Source organism: Anopheles darlingi, chromosome X (genome assembly GCF_943734745.1).
Source record: "Anopheles darlingi chromosome X, idAnoDarlMG_H_01, whole genome shotgun sequence".
Lineage (NCBI taxonomy): Eukaryota > Metazoa > Arthropoda > Insecta > Diptera > Culicidae > Anopheles > Anopheles darlingi.
Window position 1 is genome coordinate 7,999,301 of NC_064873.1, and position 13,292 is coordinate 8,012,592.

The following is a 13,292-nucleotide window of genomic DNA, read 5'->3' on the forward strand; positions in this document are numbered from 1 at the left end:
AAAACTTTACCTTCCGATAGATTCCGCAGCATCAGCGGGCCGCAACGTTTCAGCAGGAGGCTGGCCCGAAGTGTTTGCGCGCAATTGATCAACCGCTTTGAGCTGTTCTTGGATGTTGTAAAGTGCGTTTAACATCGTTGTTGCATCTGATTCATCGATGAACGGTGCACACTTTAGCATCATTTCTTCTATTGGGTCTAGCTGACTAGCTAATGATACGATGCTCTCTGTAACGTCCTCTTCGTTGAGCTGCGTGATCACAGCTCGACTCCCACGCGCCCCGTCCTCTTCGCTACTCATTTCGATTCTTCTTCTTTTGTTCCTCGTGTCCTAGACAAAATCGTATACCTGCGGATCTGCGGAAGAGACGGTAAAAAACGGAATGAGTACGGCAAACACGAAAATTCCGGAACATCCGTATGATTTGCCATTTAATTTGACCATCGCGTAGGGCCAGTCGGGAGCGACGGTGACTATACTTTTAGTTTTGGTTTGCACCGATTTTTATTTTCCTCAAATCGAGTAGTCCGTGCAAATTTCTCCAATCTAGGCTAGGCGGCCATTAAATTTTGGCGCGCTTCAAGTCGCGTCTGCTGTGCGGCGCCCTAGCAAATCCGCCTTCCCTACAGTCTGTTATTTGTTATATTCTACAAATTACTGACCGTACGCTAACCTTAGTGAGGCCAGTTTTAGAATAGTTGCCGAGGGAAATGGTTTCTGAGGGAAATATTTGCAATACTTACGAAAACAGGCGCGAGAATTCTTCCGGTCGCTTTTCTGTTAGCAAATCCAGACGTCAAATACAGACGTTGACAGATAAGACAGCGGGTGTAAACCAAGGTGTCTTAAATAGAGAGGTGGCTTCTTGTAGAACAAAACCCCGATCGGATTTGAGAAAAAAAACTTCAGAATTTGACAGTTAATGACCCCTTTTATGTTTACTTCGGGAACGCTCTCTTCGACGATTTTTTCGCTTTTCCGCTTTTTTCGGAAACGTAAACAAATGAACTTGAAAATGAACAAAAATATTTTTTTAGCCTGAGGCCCCGCCTGCCAAATGTATGCAACAGGGTGTCTTACCGAGTCTCTACACGGGTGCGCAAGTCGCGAGAGATCTCTCAATTCTATCAATATTCCATATTCTACAAATTACTGACCGTACGATGACCTTAGTGAGGCCCGTTTTAGAATGGGTGGGGTGGGAAATGGTTTCTGAGGGAAATGCTTGCAATACTTACGAAAACAGACGTGAGAACTTTTCCGGTCGCTTTTCTGTTAGCAAATTCAGACGTCAAGTACAGACGTTGACAACTAAGACAGCGGCTGTAAACCAAGGTGCCTTAAATAGAGTGGCTTAAAAAAGACTGAAATTTGTTTGGTAAAAGACTGAAATAGGCCCCCTCACTCACGGTGAGTTACTGAGTGACCGAAAAAATCGTTGATTTACTGGGAAAATGGGTAAAAGACTGAAATAGGCCCCCCCCCACTCACGGTGAGTTACCGAGTGACCGAAAAATCGTTGTTTTACTGATAAAATGTAACTTTTCCACCCCTCACCCCTCCCCTTATACATTTATTTACGTTTCTGCATATTTTTATGAAGGTTTGTTTATCTAAAAAGTGGTAATTAAAGATTTTTTCGGTTACTCAGTAACTCACCGTGAGTGGGGGGGCCTATTTCAGTCTTTTACCGGAAAATGTAACTTTGCCACCCCTACCCCCTTCCCTAATACATTTATTTTCGTTTTCACATATTTTTATGAAGGTTTGTTTATCTAAAAAGTGGTAATTAACGCATTTTTCGGTCACCGTGAGTGGGGGGGCCTGTTTCAGTCTTTTACCTTCAGTCTTTTACCCAAATGGGTAAAAGACTGGGTAGAAGACTGAAATAGGCCCCCCCACTCACGGTGAGTTACTGAGTGACCGAAACAATCGTTGTTTTAATGGTAAAATGTAACTTTTCCACCCCTCCCCCTCCCCTAATACATTTATTTACGTTTCCGCACATTTTTATGAAGGTTTGCTTATCTAAAAAGTGGTATTTAACGATTTTTTCGGTCACTCAGTAACTCACCGTGAGTGGGGGGGCCTATTTCAGTCTTTTACCAAACCAGTCTTTTACCAAAGACTAGCCGTGGCCACACGGAGCGAAAATTTGCGCGCAAATTTACAAATTAATGCCAAATCGTTTACGCTTCGATATGTTTACGTGGCCGGGTTGAGGAAATTAAAATCGTTTTGTGGAAGAAAAGGATTGAACACACTAGCAATGATCACTATCTATCAATGTAAACCACAAATAGAACATATTGCGAGCCCTTCCGTTTGCAAACAGCTTTTACTCTAGGTTTTACGCTCCACGGACCTATAATCGTTTGACAGCATGTAAACGGCAAGCGTAAATGTTTTGGCATTAATTTTTTCGTTTGCGCTAGAGTTTTCGCCCCGTGTGGCCACGGCTAGTCTTTTACCAAATATTTGAATATTGCTTGAGTGTGGTAGTGTAGACTCTATAGACACGAGCCGCAACGCACGCAACGTTCCGTCCCGCAACCGGTGTGTGGAGCGCTTAAAGCCTAACGGTATAACAGCTGGAGGGTTCGTCCACATGCACAGCCACAATGAGCGCAACAACTGCTGTCTACTGCACTGTCAAGTGAGCTGTCGCGTTCGCTGTCTCGCTAACTGTCGCAAGGTCTGTGGCCAAGCCCTCACTTATCGCAATCAAGCACAAGACTTGTTATCAACCATCGTTAGTTTAAGAGAAGGTGTCGCAAATTGCTTTTGTTGGTGTTTCGTTTTGTGTGGTCACAGAGAAGTGCCCCTAAGATTATGGCGTCGGTCACCCCACGGAGGCTCCCGTCAAACATCTGTAAGTTGTGTGTTTTGTTCCGGATTGTCCGTGCGAATGTGCACGGTGACAAATCAGGCTACCCCTACTCCATTCGATCAACGGCGGCCTTCCTCGCCACCCACCCATCGCCCTACCCACCGTCTCCTGCCTCCGCTTCCTCTTTCTTCCTTTCTACCGTGCGAAAAGGCCTCGGCTTGCGCGACCTACAACGGCGACGACAGCACCGCAGCTGGTCGAACATTGTCCGGAATGGTATCGTCGCAGCCTTGCAATGTCATCGACCTTGTGGGTGAAGCCATTGGCCAGTAGAAAATGATCGCATGCCGGGTGTACCAGCTCGCTGCAAACTGTGGTTTGGTCAATTCCTCCTAATTGCAATGGTGAAAATTGCCACCATGCTGCTTGCGCACCTTCTAACTGTCCCTTTCTTCCTCCTCTTCTTGCCACCGGCACGCGCCCGCCCTCGCCGTGTTGAGCTTCGACGATCTGTCATGATTCTAGCTACTGAGCCTTAATGCTTGAGCTGGTGGAGAGCCAAATCTGGACTATCGTCAACATGAAACCTAATCATGATTCTGATCGCTCTGCTCTTTTGTCTTCCTACAGATCATATTCAAGCACACAGTCGTAATGTAACATGTCTGAACCTAGGCGAAACGGGACGAGTTCTGGTTACGGGCGGTCATGATTTTCACGTTAAGCTTTGGGCATTCAGCAGCCAGGAATGCTCCATGGTAAGCCTACTGGCCCGTGTCGGTCGTATTTCTTGTGCCGCGTCTGTCACTCACGTTCGTTCTACCATCCACCCACCCTCTCCTGTTCGCTGCTGCAGACGCTAGCCGGACACAACTCGTCCATCGAGTACGTCAAGTTTGCCTACTCGGACGACTTTGTCTACTCTGCGGACGATACAGGCATTATCAAATTGTGGAATTTGAACGCTAACAGCGCATCGACTTCGCTTTACGGACACATGAAGAGCGTCCGGACACTCGACGTTAACCCGATGGACGACAATTTCGTCGTGTCCGGCAGCAACGACACCTCGATTCGGTTGTGGGATATCCGGGAGAAATCGTGCGTTACGCGGTACCGTGGCCACATGTCATACGTCAACTCGGTCAAGATCTCGCCCGACGGTCTGTGGATCGCATCGGCCGGCGACGAAGGTAATATGCGAGCGTGCACAAGCTTCCGGTATGACAAAAGGACCAGAAAGTGGCCTGTTAATGTGTAACAGGGCCGCAAACCGGCCAGTAATAGGTCCCTTTCGTGTGGCGGCCTGTTATTAACAGCCCACTTTCAGGGCCTTTTGTCATACGGGTGATTGTTTTTCCGGGCACGGAATGATATACTAATGGTCATTTGTCCCTTCCCCGCCTACAAAATTACAGGCAGTGTCATGATCTGGGACATTCGGACGAATAAACTGTGTACTGAGTTTACAGAGCGTAAAACACCCGCCACCTACGTCCAATACCACCCGTCGGACCTGCTAATGGCGGCAGGCCGCCAGGACGGTACGGTTGATCTGTACGATCTGGAGCAGTCCAAGCTGCTGACGCGGACGACGCGACCGCCACCAGCGACAGCGGCCAGCAATGGGCAACCGGTACGATGCGTCACGTTCGATGAGAGCGGCAAGTGTCTGTTCGTCGGGACTGCCGCTGGTATTAATGTCATCGGGTGGGAACCGGATCAGGAGTTCGATCAGATCGCGCTGAATGTAGGCAGTTCGGCAGCGCTCTGGCAGCTGGGCGATATGCACATCGCGGGCCAGGAGCTTATCTACAGCACGTACGAAGGTGGCGAAGTCGCGGTCTATGTGGTCCCTTTATCTGGACTACGGGCCTTCTGGGCGAAACCAAACGTTGACGCAGCATTCGCTATTAATCAAACGTCGCGCAAAAGCTTTAGTCGGGGCAGCGGCAAGCAACGGCTTTCGATCGGAGTCGACCGATTGGGTACTACGCCTGGATTAGGGGCTGGTGGTGGTACAGCGGTCTCCGCCAGCTTGGCCGACTACGACGAGTGTAGCGGCTCGAACGTTGCTGGTGGTGGCGGTGGAATGTCACCCAATCTGAGCATCGAAATGATAGACGAGGAAGATATGAACGCGTGGACGGTTGCTACGAGCGGAACCCATCGGGAGCGGCCGGCAATGCGCCGACCATCGCACAGTGCACAAACACCGTATTATGCACCAAAGGTGGCTGGTAGCGGTGGTAACATGCAGTCAGGCGCAGCAAGCGCTACCAGTTCAGGAAATGTCAGTACCGGAACGAACCGGGCAACCACTAGCAGTCGTGGCCGACAGAACGTAACAGCCTCGACCTCGGCAACCTCATCCAACGGTGCCCGCAGTTCCGTGGCCGAGCAACGCCGACTAGCAATGAGCAGCCGCTCGACCAGTAACCTGATGCATCGTAACTCAAAGAGCACGTTCGAGTTGAATAAGCTTGGGTCCGGTGAAGAGCCGGTGACGTTCCGAAAACCCATCAGTCGCGGCAGCTCCCCGATCCGGAGCAATCATCATCCACAATTGCAGCACGGTGGTAGCAAGATGCACCGCAGCGACAGCGCCCAGGTTAGTAACGGCAGACAATATGGCATCGACAGGCATCAGCGCTCGAACGGTGGGGCACCGTCGCACAACGGCAACATCAAGGTAGAGATCGTAACGAAACCGGTGGTGCGTTCGAAAACGTCGCTCGATATACGGCATGGCCATGGACGTAGCACCGTCACCAATAGCAGCAGCAGCAACAGTTTCCACAGTGGGCCACGCCAACCAAGCGCCGTAATGCATTCGAGCAGCATCCCGACGAACGGTGATGGCCAGCTTCTTCGTGGCCTGAGCCAGAGCCATCGACTGCACGAGAATGGCAACGGGTTCGGCGACGGTATTGGCATCAGCAATGGCAGTATGTCAGCAACGGAGGAGCTGGAGTTACAAATGCTAAGCCAGCATCACCATGTTATGATGCAGACGCTCCAAAACCGGAACGCATTGCTGCTGGCGATCCGCCGCTATACTTCAGAGGGCAACATAATCGGTGCGCTGAAGGTGGCGGTACAGATGAGCGATCATCAATTACTAGTCGACTTACTCGGTGCAATGCTGGAGAAAACGTAAGTGTCAGCACAATCGAGAACCCGGCGGTACACCACTGAACGCGCAGACTAACTCGTTTTCCCATTTTTCTTTGCCCATCTAGTTCACAATGGACACTAGATATGTGTGTGTTGCTGCTGCCCAAACTGTATAGTATGTTGCAGAGTGAAGTGAAATTGTAAGTACCACATTCACTTTTTAACGCACTGTAGGAAATTACATTCTGATGCATGTGTACAAACGAATGTCTCTTCATTATGAACGGCTCTGTATAGCTTGTATTACACCTTAAAGTGGTGAATAAGATGGTTTTGTGTGTCCTCGCTCTCGGTAACGGTTTCGAAAGCGATGTGTAACGCAATGATGGATCGTGTCTTCGCTAGTCGTTGAACGATGCGTTACGTAACGTGCACTCTCCAGTGCAAGCACACCGCGCGGAACTGTCGACCGACCAAGTGGACTGTGGCTCGGATCATGTGCAATGGTTCTACATTGCTGTCCTGATGTTGCCGCGATTGGTTTATCCGTCAAATCCCTCACAAAACAGTTCAAGCTAGGGAAGAGTGTAGTATTCCGTTTGAACTACTATTCTCCTCTGGTTAATTCGTCAGCTTACCCGAAAATGGACCACGAAACTGTTGTCTTCCATTATGATAGTTTGCGGACATAAATATTAAATTTGAGCAGAATTCTTATCCGACATCCAAAAACCCCCCTATCCTTTTTCTTCTCTCTTTCTCTCTCTCTCACACTCTCTTCTCCCCTTCCCCTCTCACCCTTGCTCAACTGTGTGTTTTTTTTAACGACAAAGGAAAAGGGTCGGCTGTTCGTCTTCCTCCCCGGCGGCTGCGGCGGATTCCTATTCGTGCAGCGCGTACCACGAAGTCACTCCTTCCCGTAGTGCACCCTAGGGAGCCGGTATGAACCGGTGTATACCGATGGCTGCTCATGCAAACCCGCCCTGGGGGAGGGGCGCCCGATCTTTGGCGCGATGTCAAAAGGATGCAGTGTGCAAACGGTGGCAAATCCGGCAACATCATCCTGCTGAATAGGTCTGCACGCTGGCCGTGGGTTGCGTGTTTCCTCGGTCACGGAATAAATGTGGATGCCACGAAGTGTGCTACTCACAGAAAGCCACGATGATGAAATGGTGCTGTCTAAGTACTTTTTCCCTTGTTTTGTGCAACTAGAGCCCCTCCCCGCTCTCCACAAATTGAGCGGCAACAGCAAAAATTAAGCAGGTAGACTGATCAATGGACAGTGGAACTCGGCTCGGCCTAACGAGCTAAATTGGGTTGTTCTGAATTTGCCTACAGCTGCGGCCTGCCTTCCCGCCTGTCTGCCTGTGCGTGCCTTTCGATCTGTGGTCGTATGGGGCTACGGACACTCCTCTCGCCCGCCCTGTTTATCAGGGGATGAGCCCGTCCCCGAGGACGAATTTTCCCTCTACCCGTTGCAGTCACCGGAGCAAATAATGACATTTTCTCCATTCATTCCCTAGGCTTCCAACCAGCCAGCCAGTCAGCAACACTCGCTAGCACAAACGCGTGTGTGTGTGTGTGTGTTTCTGTGTGTGTTTGTGCAGTAGAACGCAGTGGATTTACGAGGCATAAAAAGTAGCGATTCGATAGCCACCGGGGTACCGATGGTTGTGTATTATCCAGGAGGACTGCAGTTCGGTGGACCGTCCACTGCCAGCAAAACGCACCCCGTCGGATGGCCTGGATAGGAGGGGGATGACGGGGTGCTACTGGCCATCGCGAAATGGTGGCCGCACATACCGCTTTTTTGGTACGGCACGGTCCAATAAATAGAGCCAGTTGCAAGCACCACGAGCAGCAGCGGCGGCGGCGGCGGCGGCGGCGCCGCATGTACTACCATACGGTGCGGGTATGTGCCGCCGTCGCTGTACATAAGCTGCACGCTACCGGGCACAGGCCAGGCTCGCAAGGACGAAGTCTGATTTGTTGACGGAACCGTGTGTTACACACAAGCCTGCACACACACACACACACACACTCGCGTGCGCGCGCGTGTGTTACACTAGCGAACGTGCGAACCAACGGATGAGGCAGAGATGAAAGAATCATGCTCTCCCGGGGGCACCCTTGCTATGCATCGTATTAAATCGTCCTTTCTTTGACCGGCTTGATGCTGCCGGCTGCCAGCGCGATTGGAAACTTTGATTGGAAGATTATGTAAAAGTATCTATTACCGCTTTGCGCGCAGCCCCTTGTCTCTTCGGTCATGGTTTGAAGTGTCCTGGATGGTTGTTGTTTCCGCTTTTTTTTTTGCCTTTCTTCCTTCTTCCGTTTTTCATTTTCCTAACGCTGCTGCTACTGCTGTAGCTGCACACTAGTAGTAGGATTTCATGCAATCATCCCCTCCTCCCCTCCCCTCTTCCTTTGAACAAGCAAATCCCGATGGCCACGCCACGCGGCAATCCATGATGGAGGATATTAATTCTTTCCCTCCCTCTTCCGCCATATGTGTGTGTGTGTGTGTGTGTGTGTGTATGTATGTGTACGTCCTTGTTCGTTTCCTCTTCTTGCTGTTCTTTTCCCACTGTTTCCCCCTGCAAATGGTGGATTCCGGTTCTGTGGCCAAACCAGCCCAGCCAACCCAACCCAACCCAAGTCAGTCACGGAATACTCTGCGTGCGCGATGTGATTTGACGAGCGATAGCATGTAGTCTCGTTCTATAGAACATGAGGTGGAGGTAAAGCAAAGGATTTACATCACATATTATCAGAAGAAAATGACGATGGCCAACTCACTGATTCAGCTTCTCCTGTTTCCTGTCTGCTTTTGTTTCATCCACTCCAGCCACTGCACCAGGGCGTGCGATACGCTGCGCGATATGCTGGGTAGCTTCCTTCCGGTGATTCGCGAAAATACAGACCCGCTTGGCGCCTGCACGATCGGCGTCGACGTGAGCCGCGAGGAGCGCCAGAAGAAGTGCCTGGAGTGCAAGAGATGGCTACTCCAGATCCGCAGCCTGCCGGAGAACTGTGTCGGCGTTTCCATCTTCCAACAGCTGCAAACCATGATCACGGACATCTGAGGTTGGCGATGCACGACGGTTGCGACGGCTCCCTAGCTGCTCTCAACTGAATTTGGGGGAGGGTCGCCGATGTTTTTTGTGTGTTTTTCATGGATGTTTTTTTTTAATTACTTGTAATGTTTGTAATTTTGAATGTTTTTGTACTTTTTTTAATATTTGTAATATTTTTTTTAAACCATTACGTGCGACATACATATTAAATAAGACTGATATTGTAGGCGGCGCTAGTTATCGCAGTCGGCCAGCCTTCACCAGCGCCTAGCTGTAAGGATAAGCAAACGGTGTATCGAAAGTAGAGAAAAAACAAAATCAAGTGATCCGCATACTAATAGACTAAGAGAGCGATGCGATAAGCGGGAAGGCGGTGCGGTCGCCGCCCCGACTCTCGCCGGGCTGCGAGAGAGCGTCGCGTAGGTGATTTTAATCGAAGGACCCATCACAAGTGCATTAATAGTTGAGTAGAAGTGAGGGAGCTAGTGAGAGTTAGATAGCAATAACGTAGTGAGAGGCTACTAACGAGCAAGTGATACAGTGATCACCACTAACCAAAAAATCCTAGATTTAAGCACATAAAAAAACTCGCACGCACACCACCCTCCCTGCCTCACACTACATTATGTCTAACTGGTGCTATGGTAGCACCAGCATTAGCACCAACAGCAGGGCCGACAAGACGACAATCGGAAAGGAGGTTGAAGGGGGCCCCGAAATGGGCGGGGGGGCTCGTAGCGTTTGCGTTCCTCGTCGTGATCATTACTTCGCCTTAACTCAGCTAACAAATTCCTCCCTTGCCCGCCGCTTCCCTTAGCGTAGCGTGCCGTCAGTCAATCGTGCGCCAGGTATAGGCTAGGCGTAAAGAAAAAAACACACAGACACATACACACACAGGAACCCGTAACAATAAACGTAACTATTTATTAAAAACCTTCAACCGCGCACCACCTAGCAGTTCGTGTCATCTGCCTGCACTCTTCTTCTAAGCCGCGCTTATTTGGTCGTTCCGTCGTCCTCCCCGGGAGCCCAACGCTGAGCACCCAGTGTATGCCAGTACAAATGGCTTGGTTTTGATTAATTTGTTTGTACAACTCAAATTTATATTTGCCATTTCAGCGCGAAGTGCGTAAGAACACGTAACCCGATGCAACGGAACGTTCAACAATTTATTCGGCGAGGTCTGGCGAAGGTTCCCAACACTGCGCACTAGCCATGTGTATGTGTGTGTGTGCTGATTGATGTTCAGCCGCGTTAACGCTCGAGGCAAGCTTTCGATGAGCCGAACCTTGTGCCGCCGCAAGCCCAGGGCGAACAGTGCTGGCGCTCTAGGAGCTGCGCCACGGCTGCGGCCCGCCGCTTCAGTCAAAGAAGTTAATTCGATGCAATCCGCTTACGCTAGACATCGAGGATCCAACCGAATGCTGGAGAGCACTGCTGGATGGTGGTGGTGGTGGTTCGGATCAATGAGAGCAAATCGGAAGCGGAAAGCCGGATTACAGCCGACAGACAGAGCTAACCACTTCCTGGACTTCTGGCTCGTTCGTGGTGTTTTTTTTTTGTTGTTGCTGTTGTTGATGCCTCGGGGGTACTACCGGCTGCTGCGCGAGCTAGTTCACATAAGCAGTTGTGCAATCATAACGAATTAATTACCCAAACATTGTCCATGTTGCCGAGCCGAACGCAACAACAGTGTTGTGTGTGTGTGTGTGTGTGTGTGTGTGTGAGAGAGAGAGAGAGAGAGAGAGAGAGAGAGAGAGAGAGAGTGAGAGAGAGAGAGAGAAAGAAAGAGAGTGGCAGATATGTCTACAATGAATGGTGGCCGAGATTGTTGCGATGCTCGCATACGCAGTGTATTATACGATCATCATCAGCATCATGATGCTGTTCTTCACCGCAGCAGCTCGGTGGCAGGTAAGGCACGGCTTGGCAACACATTTCTACAGACTCAACTCAACCCAGAACTTTATGGGAATTTGCTTTTTTTTTTCTTTCTTTCTTGTTGTGTTGTTTCATTTTGTCCAACATTGTAAATACATACACACACACACACACACGGTTAAACGCGTTTCGGATCTTCTCACTTTGCTCTAGACTATCACAGGCTTCACCGACGCTTCACCGTTGCTTATTTGTTGTTTTTTAACCGCGTGCATTCCCGTTCTTCCGCCGTTTCTAATGGAAGAGAATGGCGTTTACGTCCGGGATTTGGATTCGAACTCCAACAACAACAACAACAACAAGAAGTACCCAGCGCCCGCAAGAGAAGGAAGAAAGAGAAACAAATAGGATGCGACGGTGAGCGATTCCCACCCACGGGTACGGGAACGTGGAACGTTTAATGCCCTGCCGCCAGCCCGTCAAATAAATTCGTTAAAAGGTCGTTAAACAACAACAACAGCCGCCACAGCGGCGTAGCGGAAGCGCAGGGTGCCGCCCGAAGACACGGGTGGGGCACATTTAATCCGCTTATCCGCGGACTTACGCCGGCCGGCTGGAGGTCCTCCGCCGTGGCCCACTGGCCAGTGTCCAGGAAGCCGGAAAGACGAAAGAACCGGTTCTCTCGCTTTGATGTCCGCAAACCGCCGAATGCCGACGGCGATGTCCCACCCGGTCCTAACTTCCTCCTTTTTCCCTTTCCCCACACCCCCCCCCCCCCCTTGCTCCCTGTCCGTGTGTGTGTGGGGACAGGGTTGTAAATTGGCGCGATGGTTTTTTGTGCGATTTATGGGCGCTGCTGCCGTCTGTGCGTGCCTCGTGTGGTGACCGCTGCGACTCCTCCGACATTGTTGCCGGTGACGCTTCGGAATACCTCGGCGCATGATGAGCGAGCAGCGAATTGCGTGTGGCTCCGGCTCGAAAGGTGGAGGCAGTGGGGGTGGGGGGAGGGGGTGTCAGCGCTACCGACGGCGCTCCATTTGTGTTGTGTTCACGCGGAGGGTCCCGTATCTTCTCCTCCTCCTGCTCTTTCTTCTCTTCCTCCTCCCGTTCCTGCTCCTTTTCCTATCCCTTTCGCTTTATGCTCCACGCCGTCTCAGCTAAGCCTTTCAACTACCCTGACCCCGGGGCCCCTTGTAGGAATGGAAACACAAACTCTCACCTCCCCTTCCCCCTCCCCCTCCCCCTTCCTCCTTTCAACACTGTGAAGGCGGACGTCTTCCGTTCTGGCACGTTCTGGCGCTGATGGCACGGCGTCAACAGTATCCTAATAGCGTCCCAAAACGAAGGGGAATGGGACAGGCGACCGAGAAGAACAAGGAAGAAGCGAGCGGAGGAGCCGCTTAAGGAGAAGTGTTTGCCGAACCAGCAGCAGCAGCAGCAGTAGCACCGCGCCGCCGCCGGCAAAGTGGGTGATAAAGCGACGTTATAAAGGTGACAATGCCAGGCCGGAATGGCGCTCGCTTGACATTTAAAGCGCTTGGTGGCGTGGCGTGGCGTGGCACTCGCTGAACTTTCTTGACATAACCTCACTTGAGCCCGTTTCAGCGTCTCCCTCCCCCCGCCCCTCGGCAGCGAAAAGGGCGCGGCGTGGTTTGTCGCGGCTTTATGTTAATTAAGTGGCAGCCAGGCAGGCAGGCAGGACCAGCCGTCGACGTCGAAGCGAAGGAGCTAGTGGTGGGGAGTTCGCAGGATGGATTGTCTAGGAGTTGGTAGCAACGCATGGAGCAAGGGAAGTTAGGGGGATAAACGAGTCACAGTAGTCCTTGCCCTGGCGTGTACTGCACAGTTGTCTCTGTGCAGACACTGGAAACGAAGTACTACCATTCTACCAGCCCCGTTTCTGGTAATTGGACATTTTTGTTTATGCTCGCCGGAGTATTCGGCGCGTTGCGTTTGGCGCGATGGCCGATGGCCGCTTTGTACGTGCTACAAATCAAAGTTTTTTTTTTGCGAAAGGAACATGACAGAAGTTACTCAATAGAAACTTACTGTTAATCATAGCCTGAATATGATGATCTCGAACCAGAAGGGGAAATGTCACAAATGTTGTTACCACCAATACTACTACTACTACTACTAATACTTCTACTACTACTACTACTGCTCCGAGGAAAGGAGTGTATATTCAATTTCTTTAAACTCTCTATTTCAAACCAAGGTAATCTCTATGATGATAAATAACCGATGAGAACATAAAGCTATCTCCTTTTACTAGGTATTGCTAGTGCTGATAGCTAGTATTAGGCAAACTACAGTGGTATACCCAGCAAAACGCTATGAATTGCTCCCGATTCCGCGGATATCACTGTTTTTTTTCGTATATTTCG

The 13,292-nt window shown here is 50.5% G+C and overlaps 2 protein-coding genes across 3 annotated transcripts in view; one reads left to right on the forward strand and one right to left on the reverse strand.

The window, feature by feature from the left end:
- The window catches only part of LOC125957469 (telomerase-binding protein EST1A), a 48,231-nt gene extending 47,443 nt beyond the window's left edge, over positions 1-788 (reverse strand). For both annotated transcript variants that reach the window (XM_049690205.1, XM_049690195.1), the window contains exons 1-2: positions 744-788; positions 11-356 (exon numbers count right to left, since the gene is read on the reverse strand). In XM_049690205.1, coding sequence (XP_049546162.1) covers positions 11-300 — 290 coding nt within the window. In that variant the 5' untranslated portion in view covers positions 301-356; positions 744-788. The remainder of the gene's footprint in view (positions 1-10; positions 357-743) is intronic.
- Positions 789-2,704: 1,916 nt separating this feature from the next.
- LOC125957501 (katanin p80 WD40 repeat-containing subunit B1) lies at positions 2,705-10,172 on the forward strand. The gene is made up of 6 exons (XM_049690249.1): positions 2,705-2,872; positions 3,461-3,588; positions 3,687-4,023; positions 4,249-5,986; positions 6,073-6,147; positions 8,796-10,172. The coding sequence occupies exons 1-6, from the start codon at positions 2,833-2,835 to the stop codon at positions 9,031-9,033; spliced, it is 2,556 nt and encodes an 851-aa protein (XP_049546206.1). The 5' UTR covers positions 2,705-2,832; the 3' UTR covers positions 9,034-10,172.
- The last annotated feature ends 3,120 nt before the right edge of the window (positions 10,173-13,292 follow it).